Here is a 20,230-nt window from a genome sequence, read left to right as displayed (position 1 = left end):
AGATCCCTTTAAGTATTAATGATGATTGATTTTGATTTGCACATTCATTAGGAAAACACTATCCAAAACACGCCTGTAGTGCTGTTTCAAAATAGTATGCTTGAATTATTACATTTTAACAATCAGTCGAAAACAGGATAACACCCGTGAAACATAAAACCAACTCTTCCAGCTTGCACCGATGGATTGTGGGTATTGAGGTTGGATAGTCACGTTTTGGATCCAGCATGGCAGGGAAACAGAAGAGGTGCGTGGAAATTATCTTAACTATATGCCGCACATTTTGAGTTTTAATAGCAAAATTCATGTTGCTCGTATAAGTTAAAGTGTTGTCAGTCCAGTCGGTGAATTCTTAGGGTTTGTGCGACTCGTTTTAGCTAATACGTAGTCATGCGTGCTATTACAGCTAGCTTAGTTTTGGGGGCTCTCGGACGCAGCTAGCTTAAATCAAATACCAGCCACATGTTTAGTATTTTCCCCTTGATAAAAACGCATTGTTCACAAATGGTAAAAGAAACTTGTGCGGCTTACTAGCTAACTGACATGCTAGTTGCTACAGAACAAAATGTTGTTTGAAGTTAGACCTGTATCAAGTTTTCCCACACATGTTGGCCAACTTACTTCATCTGTTGAACTGTTGTCTTGTTTTTCCTTATTTTTTATTAGGAAACTAGAAGACCTCAGTGTGGATGAGTTCCTGCTGTCAGGTGGGTTTGACTCTGCAGGTGAATCTGAAGAAGAGACTCCCAAACAGAATGGACTCAATAAAAAGAACAAGAAGAAAGATCTGAAATCTGCAGCCTCTGAGGCGTGAGTATTTTGTTATGGGATCATTTACTTTTACCCACTGTGTCATTGTCGTATTGATAATACTTGCATATACAAACCTCACTATGTTGTTCTTCCTTATAGTGATGCGAAGAAGAAGGGTAAGGCCTCCGAGCACAAGGAGCAGCTGTCCAGGTTACAGAACAAAGATCCAGAGTTCTTCAAATTTCTGCAACAGAATGACCAAACACTCCTCAACTTTGACGACACAGACAGCTCTGAGGATGAAGATGAGAAAAAGTACCACAGATTGCCATCCGCACTGGAGGTAGGCTTGCTGCTTGTGTGTGAAATGATAAGTTCTCTTGAGAAATCAAAGATCCTCATACTGTTGTACTTGTCATGCAGGAGGCCAGCTCTGGTGATGAAGAGGACGATGATGAGGGCCAGAAAGTTTCAAAGAAATCCAAGAAGGCAGTGGAGACTATCAAAGTCACAGATAAAATGATCAGCGAGTGGAAGGCGGCCATGAAGAAGGAACCCTCAGCTCGTCTCTTCAGAGAAGTCACGCAGGCCTTTAAGGCCGCCGTGGCTACAACCAAGGGTGAAGGAGGCGGTCAGTGTCGGTACAAAGTGGCCGACAGTTCAGGTAGGACACCATGTTTGATTTGAGATGCACAACATGTGTCGGCTCAGTACTGGGAGATTTCTTATTATCAGTTAGGGGACGATAATCTGAAGCCAAATTGCTTTCATTGACTGATAGTGTAGGTGGTGGTATGCACCTTTTTGAAGTTTGTTTTTGCGATCTGCCAATAAACACAAAGATTAGAGGAAGAAAACTTTAGACTTCATGAATTTACAATAATCTCTTTCCATTTTCTGTGTGCAGTGTTCAATGCCTTGGTCCTGTTCTGTATCAGAGATATCTATGTGGCCCTGCAGAGGATGCTCAACCTGAAGCCAGAAAAAGACCAGAAAAAGTATGAAGTGAATGTCACATCTGCTAATATTACATCCTGTTGATAAGTCCTAATGTAACTGTGGATACACACGATACTCTGTTTCCTGTGTTTTCTTGTCAGGCTGGTGCTCCCATCGTCGAGTCCAAAGTGGCAGAAGAATCAGATCGACATCAAGATGTATCTTGGTGGAGTAGTTCAGGTTTGTTTAGGTTTTCTTACTTTGATCTCTGCTTCATGTATTTCTGTGAGGTAGACAGAAGGACATACAGTAGATAACGTGTAGAGATGTACATGTAAACACTTTCCTTTGCATTTTGAACGCATCCTTGTATTGACTCTCACTCTCCACCTGCAGCTTTTATCCTGTTTAACAGAGTCTACAGTCATCAGCGCCGTCTTGCGGCACGCCAACCAGCTTGTGCCTTATTACCTCTGTCTGCCCAAACAGTGTCGTCACCTGACTAAGGTAAGATGGAGTGTTTTAACTAACTCTGTAAAATAGTTTTTAACATCATTTCTTATGAGGGATTATGATATGGATTTGTTTCAGCTGATAAATTTAACATTGTTACCTGCTTCTCTTGGCTGATACGAATAAGTTGGCTGATAATTTTACATTTTTGTATTTTGAGAAGAAGTACCTGTTGTTTATGCACACCTAAGCAAAGATGGATGATTTAATATCCCAGCGCTCTAAAAGTTTTGTTGTGTGAAAACTGAGCTTTTTCCCTCCTCTTTGACCTCTTGTGGAACATGTCTCGCAAAAGTTGTTGTTGTCGTCTTCTTCTTCTGGTCCCAAACCAAGGGTTAGGGTTAGGTCTTATGGTGTCTACCACCACCTACTGTACTTGATTGCTTGTTAAGTCAATGAAAGCAAGTTGGCCTCATATTATCAGCTCTGTTCATTGGCTATAAAGTAATTATTGCTAATTGATAACATCAATTTCTTGTTATCGGGCCTAATATATGTCGTGCATCCCTTCTTTAAACTTTAAAGTCATCTTATGTCTTTGCTTGTAGCAACTGATGAAGCAGTGGAGCACAGGGGAGGAGACGAGTCGGGTTCTCGCCTTCCTGGCCCTCAACAAAATCTGCAGACACAAGCAGGAAACGTATCTTAACCCTATTGTCAAGGTAAGCTAAATGCAGAGTAATACAGAAATATAAGGGTCAACAGCAGACTATAGTCTTTATTTTTGTTTTATTGTATTTTTGTTTTGTTTTTATCATGTTTAATTTTTACTCAATCAAATCATATGCAGAGGAAAAACGCCCCTTTATTTTTGAATCTTGAGCTGCTGTAAGAAGGGAAGTTCCCTGGTGTGAGATAAAAATGATTAAGTATTCTTTTTTTTTTTTTAATCATTCCTGATGCTGAAAACCACACCTAGCCACATTTAATTTATCCTGTCCTTATGGTGTTTTTCTTCCTCGTTTCAGCAAATGTACATTTCCTACGTACAAAACTGTAAGTTCACGTCTCCCAACGCGCTGCCAATGATCAACTTCATGCAGCGAACTCTAACAGAGATGTACTCCCTGGACACACAAGCCACTTACCAGCACGCCTTCATTTACATCCGACAGATGGCCATCCACCTTAGAAACGCCATGACAATGAAGAAAAAGGTTGGTTTTTGACTACATGTATGTGCTCAGGGAGATGGTTTGCTTTGGTGCTTTTGAAGAGACACCCTTAGACATACAAAGATATATTTCAGATTCTTAAACACCTAATGTTTTGACTCGGCCACTACAGTTAAAAAGAGCAGAAATCTACTTTTGCTACATTCATGTTCAACACATCAGCCTGATGTTTTCAATAGCACATAACTGAATGAACACTCAGAGTTCAGTTCTTATGGAGCCTTTGTAAGCACCTATATTAAGACATTGACTGTGTTGTGTCGGATCTGTAGGAAACGTACCAGTCAGTGTATAACTGGCAGTATATCCACTGTCTGTACCTCTGGTGTCGGGTCCTCAGCACCCTGCACCCCAGTGATGTCCTCCAGCCTCTCATCTATCCACTCTGCCAGGTCATACTTGGCACCATCAAGTGAGTATATGTACATGCAAACTGTATTACTGAAAGCTCTTTTAGACTTCATGCACCTGTTGGATAAAATGCAGTTATAATGCTCAAAAAGTCAAGCTTCCCAGAGGTAATTCTGTTACCTCATTAAGTGAATAATCCATTACAGAGTTTCTCAGGTGAAGTGGTCTGATTTGTTGAAGCATTACTGGTGTTCTGTTATGAAATGAATGCAAGTAATTTCTGAGCTGTTGTATATAGATGCTAATTGGTTTAGAAGGCATCGTATAGTTTTTTTTTTAATATAGTTTTTGATTGATGAGTTTGACGTTTTTTTTTTTTAAAAAAAACAAATGTAATGCTGTAGCTAACAATAATTTTCATCATTGATTTAATGATTGTTTGTATATTGTACCAATATAAATGGCAGGAAATGGCAAAAAAAAAAAAAAAAAGCACATCACAGTCATGATTCATTAGGGCTGCAGCTATTAATTATTTTGGTAATGGAGTATCCTAGCAATTATTCTAGTGATTAATCGCACAAGATATATTACATGCGCTGTAAAATAAATGTTTTCATTAAATTACTTTTGCTTTATTTAAGAGCAATAGTTCTATTGTATACAAAAGAGAAAGTAAGACAGGTCTCTTAAATGAACAAGTAATGGTAACCCTTTCTGAAAATCAACATTTCTTTTGCTTGAATTGCAATATCTGTCACTACAATGTTTTAGATATAACTATATTGTTTTTAGAGCAGCAGCAGTAACATTTACAACAGCAAAATCACTCTAAACTCAATAATACCTTAGTGGAAACAAACCTAAAATGTTAATAAAATAATACTCCTGACATCAAAACAGTGTAGAAAGAATGAAGAACACGTACTGCTGGTAGAGGGAGGACCGGCTGGTTTGTCTCGGCCAGTAGCAAAGTTTTCAAGGGTGAAACAAATTTTAAGGCACTGGTACCAAACAAACTAAGCTAAACAGCTATTATATACAGGCAGTTTTGGTTGGTTAAGCGTACCGCTATGTTGTTTAACATTTCACTATTAGCCGTTGTGCTTGTGTTAAACAGCGATGATTGATGAGAGACTGTGGACAGGGCGGGTTAAAATATCCCTTTCTCCATGTTTGCATGTTTATGCTTGTTGAACAGGTGTATTGATTAAGTACTGGAAAGGTTTTGTTGTACTTCTAGTCACAAATATTGTTGCTGTCAACTCGAGTAAACTTCAGTAATCATGACCTGTGTCACACCACTGTCTCCATCGCTGCTTCTCTGCTCTGATGGTCACGACTCACTCTGTGTGTGTGTGTGTGTGTGTGTGTGTGTGTGTGTGTGTGTGTGTGTGTGTGTGTGTGTGTGTGTGTGTGCGTGTGTGTGTGTGTGTGTGTGTGAGAGAGAGAGTGTGAGCGAGGGTGAGCGGAGGAACTCAGCCCAGGAGAGGTCGCAACAACGTGATAACAAATTACACCGAAATGTTAAAACTGCCATAAAAGAACAGTTGGCATCGGAGCTTATCAATAATACAGTATTTAATAATGAAGTCCTCTGTTTGTGAGTTTTTTATGCAAACAGAATGTTTAATAAATAAATACTGAACATTACAGTACGCATCCAGTAAGTCTTTTGTTGATTATCTGTTAGCCCCAAAAATGTAGCAAAGAAAATTTGTCTTGCATTAATTTTATATGCAGTGTAAAATCTCAGTTATTTGTGAAGCCACCATGTTGCTGTACATTTTGCCAACAGCAGGTGGAGACATTGACCACTGTTTTCTCCTCTGAACAGACTGGTGCCCACATCAAGATATTACCCTCTGAGGATGCACTGTTGCAGAGCCCTCACACTGCTGTCGAGCAGCACCAACACATTTGTACCTGTTCTGCCTTTCCTCTTGGAGGTAAGACTTCCCGTCACCCCCAGTAACCACCAGTCACAGTGGATGAATGTTTATCTGACAGGATCATTTTGCAGAGTTTCCAGCAGCCTGAAGTGTTTCCCTGCACCGTTAAACCAAAGTGAAAGAGCTCAAATAGTTTGAAACAATGCAGTATAAACAACAGTCAGTTGGTCTTCTTTGTCACAAGTGGAAACAATGAAAAGGTAGATGTGATGAAATGTTCCGTCGGTGGTTTGCTGCGGAAAAACATCAGTGGCGTATGAGATGCATTTTGGTCTCAACGGCCACAACTGAAGAAGCTCAGGAGGAAACACATCGAAAGGGCCTAGGCCTGTGTGTATGTGTGTGAGAGACACCTTTGTTATCAGACCAATCACAGGTCACCAACTGACAGCATTGTCTCTGGGTCAGGTGTTGAGCACGTGATTGTGCGGTATGCGTCGTGTATGTGTGAGCGAATGTGTTTATGCATGGCGTGGGGGTGGTGTTGTGGTGCGCCGGAGGAGAACAGCGTGCTGGCGACAGCGACTAGCTCGGCCTGCTGGGAGTGGTCAGTGCATGCATGTAGTGTGTGTGTTTGTTTGAAAGTGCGTGTGCGTGCAGCAGTTTGACCGAAGCGATAAAAGCTTGGTTGTGGTTTACACTCTGGTCCTAACACGCTGTGCAGACCACATCCTCTCTGCCTAAGGCCCACTCCCCACCTTCTTTCTCTCCCCCCACACACACGGAGAGCCCCCTCCCCTAACCCCCAACAGCAAAGCGTGTTTATTTGTGACGCACGATATTTCCTGTTTTTTTTCTCCTTTACTGTTCCCCTTGTTAAAGGCAGGCTGAGGTACGCTGCTACTGTTTTAATTAGAGCAGCAGAAGCAGCCCCTTCCTCCTGTGTGTCTGTGCCTGTGTGTGTTCTCGCATCTCTGAGGGGGGTGTATGATTTGGAGCTTCCTGCTTCAGTAGCTGTGTATGTGTGTGTGTGTGTGTGCGCGTGCATGCGTGCACCAGGGTTGGCCCATGCCTTCCCACTTCCCCCTGGCTCCCCCGCAGACCGCCACCACATCCTATGTTTGTACAGACAGCACCGGCCAGGAACGTTGCTCTGCTTCGCACACTGAGCGCATTAACGACCACACACACACACACACAAACGCACAGAAATACACAGAGATACGGGGAGTCAGAAATAGCTTGATACACAAATACAAGGCAGAAATTCACTTGCGCACTGTGGGCAGATGTGAAAGCTGAAGCTTGTAGACAAATAGCCCACACGCTGGCTAGAATGTACTTTCGCAGACAAAGATAGAAATGTGTCATCTTGGTAACGCTGCAGTATGTAAGATTAACTGTAAAGATGATAATTGAAGGACACTATCAACTTATCTGATGAAATATTACTGCATACTGTAACTGTGGTTGTTTCTTGGGTCCCTTATCTTGATCTCTTTTTTCGGGTAAGAAGAAGGAAAAACATTGACTGTTTTTGACCTTTTGTAGGCCATCAGCTTGACCTTTTTGTTAGATTCCTTCAGTATGGGGTGTGTCCTGATTGAATAATTATGACAACAGTTCAGTGATGAGGGGAGTCATCCAAAAAAAACCAACTACTTCCTTTACAATAAGAATAAATAAGAATAAATAACAGTGTAAACAAAGGTTATCGGGTCACATGGTGCCCTAATGTTTAGCACTATTCTGTGAAGAGCTGCAACGATAAGCGTTTTTTTTTTTTGTTTGTTTTTTGGACAACTATTAAATTAATCACCAGCTATTTTGATAATTTAGTAATTGTGTGTGTGTGTGTGTTGTGGTGAGGCGAGGCGAGGCTAAAAGGAGCAGTCATTTTCCCTGAAGAGGTTTCCTCACCTTCAAACAACTGTTACTGGAAATTATCGGCTTAGTGCTAAATTAAATTATTAATTAAGCTGACTTGTTGAAACGGAGTAATGCATTTTGTCTCCTGTCCAACAGAAAATAAGCAACAAGTCCATTTAAAGTCTGTTTTCAGAGCTTCAGAGTCATGAAAAGGTTACACACACATTTCTCTCCTTACTGCCATAGTTTTGAACTCACAGTTTAGGCACTGTAGTACAGCTGCAGTGATTCATTGATTAATTGTCAATTGGTTTGCACCAGTATGGAAATTATGGGCTGTTATGATGCCGATGTTTAAAATGACTGATACCGATATTTTTACTTTTCTTGGTTGTTGTTATTTATTCTCCCTTTTTTGTTAAGGGAACAAAGAAATCATCTTTATTGAAGCTGTTTTAAAGCCATTCAGCCCTTCATTACACTATCTGTGAATGAGCAGTCAATGAGAGTCAACCATACAAATTTATCAAACGCTATTTAATATAACCTTGCCCACGAGCACATCGACGTGGTACTTTGCCAGAGTTGTGGAAAAGTAATGCAAGTATATGGATGGGGTCTGTGGGGTGTCTGAATGAGACGTGACAGATTAACATCGGCTAAGGACGTCGGTGAATACCACCTTATTTGCTGATAAGCCGGTGTCAGTTGGCCACCCCCATATCTGTCGATTCTGGTGATGGCTGAAAAATCTGTGTCCCTAGTTGTAATTGTTAGTTGCAGCCCTTATTGTTGCTAATTGCACTATTGCACCAATACAATTGATCAATTAGGTGTTATGAACAGTTTTGTCTGAGTTCAACATTGCCGGTTTTTGTCTTTCCTTTATAGATCTTCCATCAGGTGGACTTCAACAAGAAACCAGGGCGAATGAGCAAGAAACCCATCAACTTTGCAGTCATCCTGAAGCTCAGCAAGGTCAACCTACTGGAGAAAGCCTACAAGGTGAGTGTTGACTGTGTTCCACCACCATGACGAGTATTTTGGTGTGTGTGCTACTGATGTTTCTCGCACTGTGAAGGAGCAGCAGCTGATCAGATGAGCGGTTCAGGTCTTAGTGAATGTTATTCTCATGTCGCTCCCTGACTCTGTGTGTTAGCCTGCGTGTGTACATAAGGGGATTGAGGGCAGCGCTGAAAGCCCCTTGTCAGGGCTCTAAAAGTGGCCTTCGGTCACCACGCTCAACGCTGCAGCCAAGAGGATTGTAGCACGGCCCTCTGGGATTATCCCCCACACTCCGCTCGCTAGGGCTGTTTTCACTGCTGTCACCTGGGCAGCTGCCACGAACCCCTGCCGCGATGCACTCACATCAGACCTGACTAAACAAGCACTGATCTGTCTACCCCGAACACTTAATAGAAGAAATGTTTGTGTTTATTTTCCCGAAGAGAGGAGACGAAGCAGCTAGTACTGTAGGTTTTGTGTTTGCTTACTGTAGCCAAGTGTGTTTTTTTGTTTTTTTTTAAATTGCACATGAATCAGTCAAGTACAGGATGTCGTAGGGCTCCATTAAATACATATATGGTCCATCCTTCAGTTGAGAGACGCAGTTTTAAAGGTAAGTTCCTGCAGAGGATGTATGAAGATTCGAAGGTTCTCTTATTTTTCTAGTGATCTTACTTTTGCCGGCTGTTTCATAGGCTGGTTATAATCTGTTGATGCTACACTGTTAATACTTTGAACAGTGTTAGTTTTTCTTTGTCTAGCATGTTGACGGGGGGTTTTATTTCCAACTGCACGATCTGCAGAGTAACCCATGAATCCCCTCTGTTTATAAGCCAGAGGTGACCAAGATCAGGTGATGGTTTGCATGACAGCTAAGCTTAGCCTGGTAATCAGATCACCATTTCTTGTAACTTCATTCATTCTTTCAGTCTGAGATCCTGTCAGTCAATATCTGTTTGGGAGGGAGAGTTATTTTGTTTTGCACTTGTGGATGTACCACTTTACTTTTTTTCCATGGATCACAGAACTATAATATTTGTTGAGATGTTATTTCTTAATGTGGGCTTGCAACAACAACTAATCATGATAGTTTCTTTTACTGTTTTTAATGAATGTAGCTAGGTTGCCAGCTACTGAGCTCTGATTGCTCCCCTATCGGGTGGCAACAGCCATCAGTGGGCACTAGAGCAGATATTATTAGCTGATACTGGCCTGTTACAGATATATTGGTATTAAATGGTGTCCACGTGTATGTTGTCCAATATATGCAGATATGAAAACATTTTTTTTTACAAAACATAATTCAGAAAAAGATGCTTGGGTTAATTTATAATTCCAGTCTGAAGCCTCCTGAACTGCCCACAGACTCATCAGGGCTGCCCCAATAATATCAAACAGATTTGATATTTACGATTTAAAATCTGGATGAGGCATCCCAGAGCAGCTGACGGTGCTGCCAAGCAATGGTAAACGTTCTAGCCTTTGAGGCTAATGTTACCTAGCATATTGCTTTTGATGGAAACTTCTAATCTCACCTCCAGTTCCCACCAGGCATTACTCCCTCTGGTATGATAACCTTATCTGTAGTGTGTGATGTGCCATTATTTTAAAATCTTGTAGGGTGTGCATGTTTAAGATTAGAGAGAGGAAAATCTGTTGAACTTCTCCTTATGTGTGCAATTTCAAAATTGGTGAGAATTATAAAAGTCCTTCAGTGTGAGCCACGCCCCCGCTGCTGCATTGAGAGGTGTTCTGTTTATTCAAAATGTATCAATATTGAAACTGCTGTGTTTCCAAATTGCACCAAATTCGACACTGCACTTCCTTCTCAGCAACAAACCTGGACAGACAGACAGACAGACAGACAGACAGAGATTCCTTGCGTTATCGTTAGATAAGACATGTATCAGTCTCAAATGTTGTGGTTTCTGTAATTTTGCACTGAATTTACTGCACAGCAAAGAGGCAAATGATAACCTGAAGTTTAACACATCTGCTTTTCTGCTGCATTTCAGGACGGGTTGATCGACCAGCTGTATGACTTGATACTGGAATATTTCCACACTCAGGCCAGCTCCATCGGCTTCCCAGAGCTCGCCCTGCCCACCGTCATTCAGGTAACACAACTGATCCTGGAGTAATCGAGGTCTGGGAAATGAAATAACTTTATTGCCCCACATTTACAGAACTTTAACATTTTTCAGTCTGAACTAATGAGGAAGCGATGGTACTGAACATCCTTCCAGAGTTTAAAACCTGTTTGCAAAGATGATTCAGGATCTGGTTCAGGATCCTGCCAGACTGAATCTGCTCCCCTCTGGGGAAACAACCACAAACCCTCCTCTGCTCTGCCTCAATGCACCGTATGTGCAGATGGGATGATCCTTTACACCAGTTCCTTCTTTCTCATACTCCCCCTCCCTCCATGTCCCTGCAGCTGAAAGCGTTCCTGAAGGAATGCAAAGTGGCCAATTACTGCAAGCCGGTGCGCCAGCTGCTGGAGAAGGTACAGGAGAACAGCAGCCACATCACAGGACGGAGACAGAAGGCCGCCTTCGGAGTGGCCGATGCCACTGCTGTGGTGAGTGAGTGTGAGTGTGTGTGTGTGAGAGAGAGGAAGACGAAGGGAGGGGGGACCGGAGAAGACTGTCTTGTCCTGATTTTACAGGCTGGCATTCCTGAGTCCTCATTTTACCTCTTCTATATTAGTATTTCGTGTCAGCTCTTCTGTTTCCTAATATTTAAGATTTTTTGTGGAAATAATCTCATAAATGCAGACAGGTGCTCATCATTCAACCCACAACCATATCTGTGAGCTTAAGATGATGTAAACGCATCAAAATGTAATAAAATTAGTAATAGAATTCTTAATAGCTTTAAAATGTAGAAATTGTTGTTTATAAATTGATGGCATCTTACTGATTTCCTTTATAAAAAGGTAACAAAAATATATGCAGTCATTATAGATGGATGAAGATGGACATCAGGAATATTTATCAAAGGCTGCAGAGTCAAATGTTTTTAACTGACTCATAAAACCTGCATGGACTCATCTGTTTTGTGACCATCAAAGCTATTTCTGCATTATTAGCTCAAGATTTAATAATATCCTGGTGTGTTATTATGTAGTTTAAATATTACATCAGTAAAAAATATATTACAGTCCTGTAGCAATTATTGTGTCATGTAACGATATGTTTTATGATTAATCTGTTGTCATGTATGATGGTTTTATTGCCTTCTACTCATTGATAGCAACACTTTTATTACACTGGGGCAAATTTCATTATTACTTGATACAAGCTTTTTTATGAGTTCACCTCATCAGCCCTCATACCACTGTTATACTCCACTACTGTGAGAGCCACAGTAGCTAACATTAGTTTACAAATGGAGTCATACATGGAGTCAACATTAACTAAAAACGGCAAAGAAGTTGCACAGAGCCCCTTTTGATGTTCAGCTTTGAACCCTCGAATTTGGAATTAAAGTCTTTAAGTAAATCACAAGTTTAAAGATTTACTCTAAAAAGTATTGTTTCACTTATGTTGTACATACATGAGATCTCAAAACTGATCTAGCCAAGATGTATTCACAGTAACGGAAGAATAAAACAATCAGCAAAACTCAGATTGGAAATTAATTAGGCTGAGGTCTGTCCATTTGCCCCACTTGGTAACACATAAATCGGACCTAATGAGGAGCTGTCTGGTGTCACTCTGTCAGCTTTTGACTTGATGGTGTCAGCTGCTGTGGTGGGTGTGATCGGTGTTCACGATAATTGACGACAACCAGCTCAAATCTGCTCGACTTGGAATTCTTTATTAGTCAGTCTGAGTTTGACTCAGTGTTCTCTGCTAAATATAACAGTTTCCACAACAATACAGCGTGATGTTAATGTTTTTATTATTTAGATGAGTCATGTCTGCTTGACTCAGCACTAACTTGTAGGTGGTGTCTTATCTGATTGTTCTCAAGAAGCATCAGCAACAGAGCAGTGTGTTTCAAACAGAGCTCTGACAAAGTATAAACTTCTCTTCTGGGCTCTTGTCCAGTTGAACCGGAGGCTGCATGCCGCCCGACAGTCCTGACCGTCGAACCCTGCTGTCAGCGATAATGGACGACACTTCCCTGCATAAACTCTAAGTCTGGTTAAAATGACCTGTGGTTATTGGAAGCTCTTGTGGGCCTTTGAACCAGAGGCGCCTCAGCCTTAACGAGTAGCCATTAGTGTGTTTTCTCTGTTGACTTGTTGTCTGTGTGTGTGTGTGCGCGCGCTACCTGTCCACACACATGCTTTTATGTGGCTTTGCTGCTGAGAGTCCTGACGTGTAGTGCTGATTAATATTTAAGAGTGTTTAAGGATGAAATTAAAGAGGACGGTCTCTGTGTAATTTAGCTGATGAGAAAATGTGTGTGCGCATACACACATGAACGGACAGACAGCGTGGCACCGCAGCAGCGCCAGCTCCTGTCGCCACGGCTCTCTGCTCAGCGGAGGCTGTCACCATGGCATCCACTCCCTGGCATCGTGGCAGCGGTGGAGGTGGTGTCACCGCAGGCGGAGGAGAGCAGGCAGCCCTGCTGCTGCCGCTGCTGCTGTGGAAAAGGCCACGGCCCCCCTCCGGCCACCAGCCCCCCGCTGACATGTCACCCAAACTGAGAGCTAGCCTAATTAACGATGCCCTGCCTCCATCCAGGTCGCTCTCATGTCTGCTGTCTTTCTCTGCTGCCTGTGTGAGAAAATGTTTTGTTTTCTGAGTCGCTTGTCCAGTTTCGTTTTTTCTTTGTGTGTGTGTGTGTGTGTGTGTGTGTGTGTGTGTGTGTGTGTGTGTCACCCATCTTAATAGCCACACGGCAAATTGTGGTAAATGTGTTAAGCTAACGGGCGCAGGAGGTCGCGGTCTGTTCGCTCTATTGGATTTGTCGGTCAGATAATGTGATTTCACCTAATCAATATCATCCACAAAGACCTTTAGGGGCTGGAGAAGATCCGCTGGTCTCCCCTTTCAGGCATCTTCAATCTGTTTTCTGCGTCTTCTGATACAGATCACTGTCTCGTCTGTCCAACTCTGTCTCAATGTGAATTTGTGGTGGAAAGCCAGATCATTTTACAACCTGAAAAATCACCACCAGCCTGGATATTCATGCTCAGGGAGAGATCTGCTTGTTATTTAACACACTATACCCACACACACCTGTATCAACAAACTTTAATTTCCATCTCCGTCAGGCGGCGTGGGAGAAGCAGATCCAGCAGGAGGGGACTCCCCTCAGCAGGTACTACAGCCAGTGGAAGAAGCTGAGGGAGAAGGAGATCCAGCTGGAGATCTCTGGCAAAGAAAGGGTAACTATCCCACCAAAAAACCCACCAACATTCGCCTCATCCCACTCAGTCATCATGAATCACTTCTTGCTTTTTCTTTATGAGCGTCACTGTTACCCACAAGAAATTCTGTGTTACATAAATCATGAAACAGTCATGGTACAGAGTTAACTTTTACTGGCAAGACAATAAATTTATGATCACTGTCATTAACAATGAAAGCAGTTTTGTGTGTATTCACCCTGCTGCTGTTTTTTTGTGTGTTTTGTAAAGATGGAGGATCTGGACCTCCCTGAGATCAAACGTAGGAAGATTCAGGACAAGAAGGTGGAGGACAAGAAGGAATTCAAGGATCTGTTCCAGTCCGACAGCGATTCAGACAACGATGATGACGGACTCAAAGTCAAAGGCAAGCTGACTCACATGCTCTCCTCACTTATATGTTGGAACAGAAGGCTATGATGTCTTGGCCTCTAGGGGGCTGTGTTTTGTTGCAGCCTGGTCTAATACCAAGCTGAAAATACTCCATTATAAGTAAAAGTCCTGCTTTCAAACCATCTATTATTATCAGCAACATTTATTTAAAGTAATAAATGTAAATGTAGTTATGCAGAAATCCCTTTTACTATTATATCTGATGTTTTTGGATTAATATTGCTGCTGCGTTAATGTATCTTTTGCTGCTGTAGGTGTTAATTTGAACTATTTTACATACTGTTGAGTATTTTAATCTGCAGCGACGCATCATATACTATAAGATCATCTTATGTGTGAAGCGCCACTGTCCTGTGAGAAACTGCGCATCTCTGAAAAAAGAAACTTTTCATGAGCTCGAACAAACAGCTTTCATTCAGTTTATTTAGCTGAAGAAGTCGGAGAATTTCCCCAACCCATAAAGGAATGCTGAATCTAAAGGATTATCAAGAATGGCCAAATTTAGAGATGCATGGTTTTCACTGGACAGATAAGTTATGAAAAATCATAATTGGAAAAGTAACTAGAGCTGTCAGACAAATGTAGTGGAGTTATAGAAATGCTTAATTTTAAACATTGTCCAGTGTTTCATCGACACAAACACTTAAACCAAAAATCTTTTAATTGATGAATTGAAGCGGCCCATCATCATGTTTGTTTGTTTTTCTCCTGCCCTTGAAATAAGCAAGAAAAACAAAGTGATAATATACATTGATTGCCATGGGCATAAAGGAGTTATATAATTTTTTCCTAATTCTATTTATAGCATCAGTTTAGACTTTAGTGGCTTCGAGAGTCTGAAAATTTTGGTTTAGGTACCTTGAAAGTGTTTTTTACTCTTAAAAAGCTGTTTGAACCCTGCAGTTAGATTCAACCACTGTAGCAGTACCCACGAGGCTCTGAGTTACAGAAAATTAAAGGGCATGTCCATTATTTTTTTTGTTTTTGAGGTTTTTATATCATTCTGTACCTTCCCAGTTGTTCCCCGTGTATTCAAATTAGGGACGCCAGCGCTAAGAATATTTTTGACAGGTTTCGCATGTCTGTCTATAGGTTAATTTGCATACACAAACACAGTACACTAACAGGAGAGCAGTCAGAGGTAAAAATGAAGCATGCTAAAAGAAACTCAGTGGGAACATTTCCTCCAGAAAGGCAACAAAGTCAGGTGTAAGCCAAAGTAGTAGTAGTTTAGTAATACTTAAGCACTATGCTGCTCCACATTAAGAACAACTACCCTGCTGCCATGTCCGAGGATGGCTCACAGCCAAAGATATATGCTGCCAGTCAGTTTGGTCGAGGGGAAAGGATTCAAAGAATTTTGGTAACGGTAACTCGAGCACAAGTATGTTGTGACATCTGGCACACGTCAGACAGTGTGCAAGATGGAGAAAACGCCTCTTGTATTTCACGTCATTTTGCTTTTTTTCCCCTTAATAATTAACTGGTTACTTACCAGTTGATGGGTGTCAGCTCTTCTGAAAGCAAAATTAACCGAAACTGACATCCCTAATTCAAATCCAAATTTTGGTCAAAGTGTTTCTGAGTCAAAATACTATTTTCCGAAGCCCGTCTGAAAGCTTTTTCCCACATAACATGATGTAGGTTTCTGCATGATGGCGTTGCTACATATAGACCTCCTAACCTGGCTTTTCCTTCATGACCGAGAGCTGCAGGTCTGTGTACCCGCAAGAGAGCGCTCTTTAAATCCCAACTTAAACTCCAGAGAAAATCCCCTCCCGTCAGATAGTCTGGTTCTCTGACCACAGAGAGGAACCGTCGGCCAATTCCTCCTTTAACCCGAGTGTGTCTTGTCCTGGCGGGGTCATCCACAGGTCACAGGCAGCTGCAACCTCGCCTTTACAACTTCACACTCGGACACGCTCCAAGCTGAAAAAAAGCCTTCCGCAAGGTCACAGAGGAGAGGAGTAGGCGGCAGGCAGGGGGATTTTTATTTTTTTTAAATGCATCTGGACTTCATTGTAGGGAGAGTCCCCACAAACGGATGGGCAGCTGCCGGCAAGCGTCGGGCCTCCGCCTCTTACTCTCTGTCCCCCCCTCCCTCCCCTCCCCTCTCATGCGCACACACATGAACTGAAACCCCCCGACAGGAAGTACAGGCTTGGATCCCAGCGGGGGATCCTAATTCAAACCAGTCCAGTGGAACAGCCAGAGGTGGCCGCTCCCACTTCTCTCTTTCTCTCTCTCCCTCTTCGCTCTCTTTCATTCTAGCTCTCCCGCTCTCTCTTTCTGGCTCCGTGGGCTTCAACCAGCTGCCCCCGCATGTCCTCGCAACACGTGCACACACAAAGACACACACACATCTCGATGGAAGCGCACAAGCGCACACCCACCACCTTCTCGTCCAGTCTTGAAGAGCCAAAAGCTTTCGGGCAGCTCACCAAAGCTCTTTGTGGTCTCACACACTCCCGGAAAGAGGGGGTGTGTGAGTGGAGGGGGGCTGATGATTTAGATTGATGTGTGTGTGCGTGTGCATGTGCGTGTGTGTGTGTGTGGTAATAAGTCTTCCAGGTCATTTGGGGGCAACCTCTAAGGTACTTCTGACCTCTGCTAGCACCATGTGAGCGACACAAAGTGGGAGAGAGTGAGAGTGTTTGTCATCTTAAATATAGATAGGAGGGGTAGTACCTGATGTTTTAATAGACATTGTTTGTGTGTGTGTACACATGTTGTGTAACTCTGTGTGTGTGTGTGTGTGTGTGTGTGTGTGTGTGTGTGTGTGTGTGTGTGTGTGTGTGTGTGTGTGTGTGTGTGTTTGCAGGAAGTAGCTCTGTTTTGCTTCTCTCTCCTCGACGCCCCCAGCCTCTCATCACACCTCAACTTCAAAGCCTGTGGACCCCAGTTGTCCCTTTGGCTAAACACACACACACACACACACACACACACACACACACAGTATAGTACAACACAAAGTCAGAAAAACTCCCAACTTCTCTCTGGCGTACACACCAGCACACACGCCGACTCTGCCATCATCATCGTAGCCGTAGAACCTGCCTGCTATCTCCATTTTGCTATATTTAGGCCGTGAGCATAAGATGTCTGAAATTGCCGGTAGTAAACTGTCATGGGTGTTTGTGCAGCAGCAGCAGCGGCGGCGGCGTCTGTAATCGACTCTCAGTTCCATCTCAGGAGGAAATAGACCGCCTCTGATGCCTGGCCCACATATAGGTGTCTCCACAGTCCTCAGACGTCAGCGATGCACCAACGCAAACTCAGGAATGAAGAAAGTTACACTAGACAAAATGCAGTACATTGTGTAATGATTTTCACTTTCTTCCCCTCAGGGAAAAAAGGGCGCCGTGGCTCAGATGATGATGATGATGATGATGATGAACTTGATCTGTCTGACATGAGTGACGACGAGGGGATGGTGGGCGGAGACTCAGGTTGGTGCAATATCAGTGTCGAGCATATAGAGGGAACTAATCACATTTTAAAGTTTACTGTATCACTGAGCACTCAGAAGAAGCTGTATTATCATATTATCAGGGCATGTATACACACTCATTAGTACAGAGGCTGACAGGTATAAGAGGCTAAACTCTAGATCATTTTTGTTGCTGAGATAGATAATTAATCAGTTAGTCGATGAATGATTAATTGCCGGTGATATTAATAATGGATGGGTCATTTTACTCTGGGAAACTGTAAGGGAAATTTTTCACTGTTTTCTGATATTTTATAGACTTTATTTACACATTAAAGGTGCTATTTGTAAGAAAAGTTTATTTTTGAGCCTCATTCCCAACTTGAAGGTTGGGTTTTTTATGTGACCAGTTGAGAATGAGACTCGAATCAACTTTTCTTACAAATAGGACCCTTTAACAGGAAATTAAAAGAAGATTCAATCATTAATTGCAGCCCTGCATTTGTATATTGAAATGACAAAATCATAGATCAAATGAATAACCTTTGCACTGAAATTCTTACTTTCTAATTTATTCATTGAATTCCTCAAAATACATTTTTTATGTACAAGCTGACAGAAACAATGTGTGTCATGCTTTAAATAAATTTTACAGGATTAGATTGATGGATGGATAGATGGTATTGATCCTGAGGGAAATTTGAAAGAATTTGAGTAAATACGAGAATATAAGGATCAAAACACCACAATGAAGACGTAGTCCAGCCACCAGAACGGTCATTATTCTAGAGTATTTGCAAACTGACGTATTCTAACTGTAAGGTATATAACAATGTATCTATTGCCAAATAAAGTGATTAAAGATTAAATAGTGTAAGAATAACTATTACTCTGAGTGACGTAAGGGTTACTATAAGGGATATAGGGCTGTAACAAACAGTTGTTGATTAATTTGTTGATTATTTTCTCAATTAATTGATTAGTTGTTTGGCTTATAAAATGTCAGAAAATGGTGAAAAATGTTGATCAGTGTTGTTTCCCAAAGCCCAAGATCAAATGTCTTGTTTTGTCCATGAGCCAAAGATGTTCAGTTTGATATCATAGAAGACTGAAGACACAAGAAAATAATGACACCTAAGAGGCTGAAAACCGAGAATTTGGACTTAAAAAGCTTTAAAAAATTACTCAAACCAATTACTCACTTATCAAATTAATTTAATAGTTAACAACACATCGATTAATCGACTTATTGTTGCAGCTCTCTGCAAAGTGTTAACTGACCAAAACAGAAGATGTATCCAAATAGGTCAGTCCAAAAGTCTAAACAATAGTGTATGAAACCCGAGCAGCATCAAAACCTAATGAGAAAGTCTAGGAGAAAAAATATGGTGACATAATATTCATTTGAGAAAAAACTTATACAGTAATTCTGTATCATTTTACGTTGATCCTCCCCCCATTTCGCATTAATCAGCATTATATAAATTGTATAACACACTATAACATAGTTGTAAACAGCTCTAAGTTTTTATTAATGTATTGATCAACAACTGTAACTGCGTTGTAATAATATCAAATGCTTTAATAAGATAAAAATGTTAAACACGGTAAGTTAATAAACACTTAACTTTATTATAACTTAATTTCTGTGCGTACGTATCAAAAATCTAACCTCTTTGTACCTGCCACGCTTCAATAATCCCCATTTGGCTGAATGTGAAGTTAAAGTGCTTCCTGTTTGTTTTCTAGATGATGATGAGGACGACGAGGGAGATGACGAAAAGGCCTTTAAGGCTCCTCAGCCGCTGTCCTCCTCTGCTCTGATAAAGCTGGCAGAGGGAGGCGAGGATCTGGTGGAGGACCTGGAGCTGTCCGATGACGACTGAGCTTCACAGACGCACACACTCACGCTCACCTGAGAGATGCTCTCAACTTTACCGACCATCTATATGACAAATAATGTTGGACTTTCTATTTTCTCTCCTTTTGTATTTGGTATTATTGGACCTGTACAGTGCAAACATGTTAATGGTGTAATTTTATTAAGCATTGAAACTGTAAAAGAAAAGACAGAGTTCAAGAATCCACATTGGTTTCCTTGTTTTTTTTGTAAATTAATTTAAGCGTGTACGTACATGTTGATGCACCTGAATCAAGTCATTTGTGTCCTCCATACATGTGCACACCTGTAGACACCCTCGGGCTCTGAGGACGGGCTATTTTGGAGAGAGCTCATGAGCCTTGCTGAGCCGGGCCGAGCCAGGCTGGGCCGGCCAAGAGGAGGAGGGGGCTACAGAGAGGCGGGTGTTTAGCCCTGAGGCGGCAGTGCTGTGCCAGGCTGGCAGGGTGGCGTCTGATGCCGTGCCAAGACTCTCTGCCCAGGTGGTAGAGCAGCAACACAGGCTGGTCTGTTTCTGTGCCAACTCCTCACCCACCCCCCGCCCAGACCACTGTCTTTTCTGTCTGTGTATTCACATGCTCAGACTCCGCTTTCTTACTCCAACTTATCCCGACTTCACTGCACCAGCCAGACTAAACTAAA

At 41.9% G+C, this 20,230-nt stretch overlaps 1 protein-coding gene across 1 annotated transcript; it reads left to right on the top strand.

Moving 5' to 3' along the window:
• Nucleotides 1-162: 162 nt before the first annotated feature.
• On the top strand, nt 163-19,775 carry noc2l (NOC2-like nucleolar associated transcriptional repressor). The gene is made up of 18 exons (XM_073470705.1): nt 163-247; nt 667-810; nt 913-1,096; nt 1,177-1,417; nt 1,661-1,751; nt 1,854-1,932; nt 2,089-2,199; nt 2,754-2,867; nt 3,174-3,362; nt 3,653-3,792; nt 5,569-5,680; nt 8,384-8,497; nt 10,513-10,614; nt 10,935-11,078; nt 13,731-13,844; nt 14,097-14,232; nt 17,606-17,707; nt 19,438-19,775. Exons 1-18 carry the CDS (start codon nt 228-230, stop codon nt 19,572-19,574), a joined length of 2,274 nt encoding a protein of 757 aa, XP_073326806.1. The 5' UTR covers nt 163-227; the 3' UTR covers nt 19,575-19,775.
• The last annotated feature ends 455 nt before the right edge of the window (nt 19,776-20,230 follow it).

The sequence above is a fragment of the Pagrus major genome, chromosome 7, assembly GCF_040436345.1.
Source record: "Pagrus major chromosome 7, Pma_NU_1.0".
In the NCBI taxonomy this organism is placed as follows: Eukaryota; Metazoa; Chordata; class Actinopteri; order Spariformes; family Sparidae; genus Pagrus; species Pagrus major.
The sequence above is the reverse complement of the archived record's forward strand: the minus strand, read 5'-3'. Positions and strand labels throughout refer to the sequence as shown.

Coding starts and splice junctions, on each gene's coding strand:
- noc2l (XM_073470705.1), top strand. CDS start 228: ATGGCAGGGAAACAGAAGAG. Junction 811..912: donor AAATCTGCAGCCTCTGAGGC/GTGAGTATTTTG, acceptor TCTTCCTTATAG/TGATGCGAAGAAGAAGGGTA. Junction 1,418..1,660: donor CAAAGTGGCCGACAGTTCAG/GTAGGACACCAT, acceptor TTCTGTGTGCAG/TGTTCAATGCCTTGGTCCTG.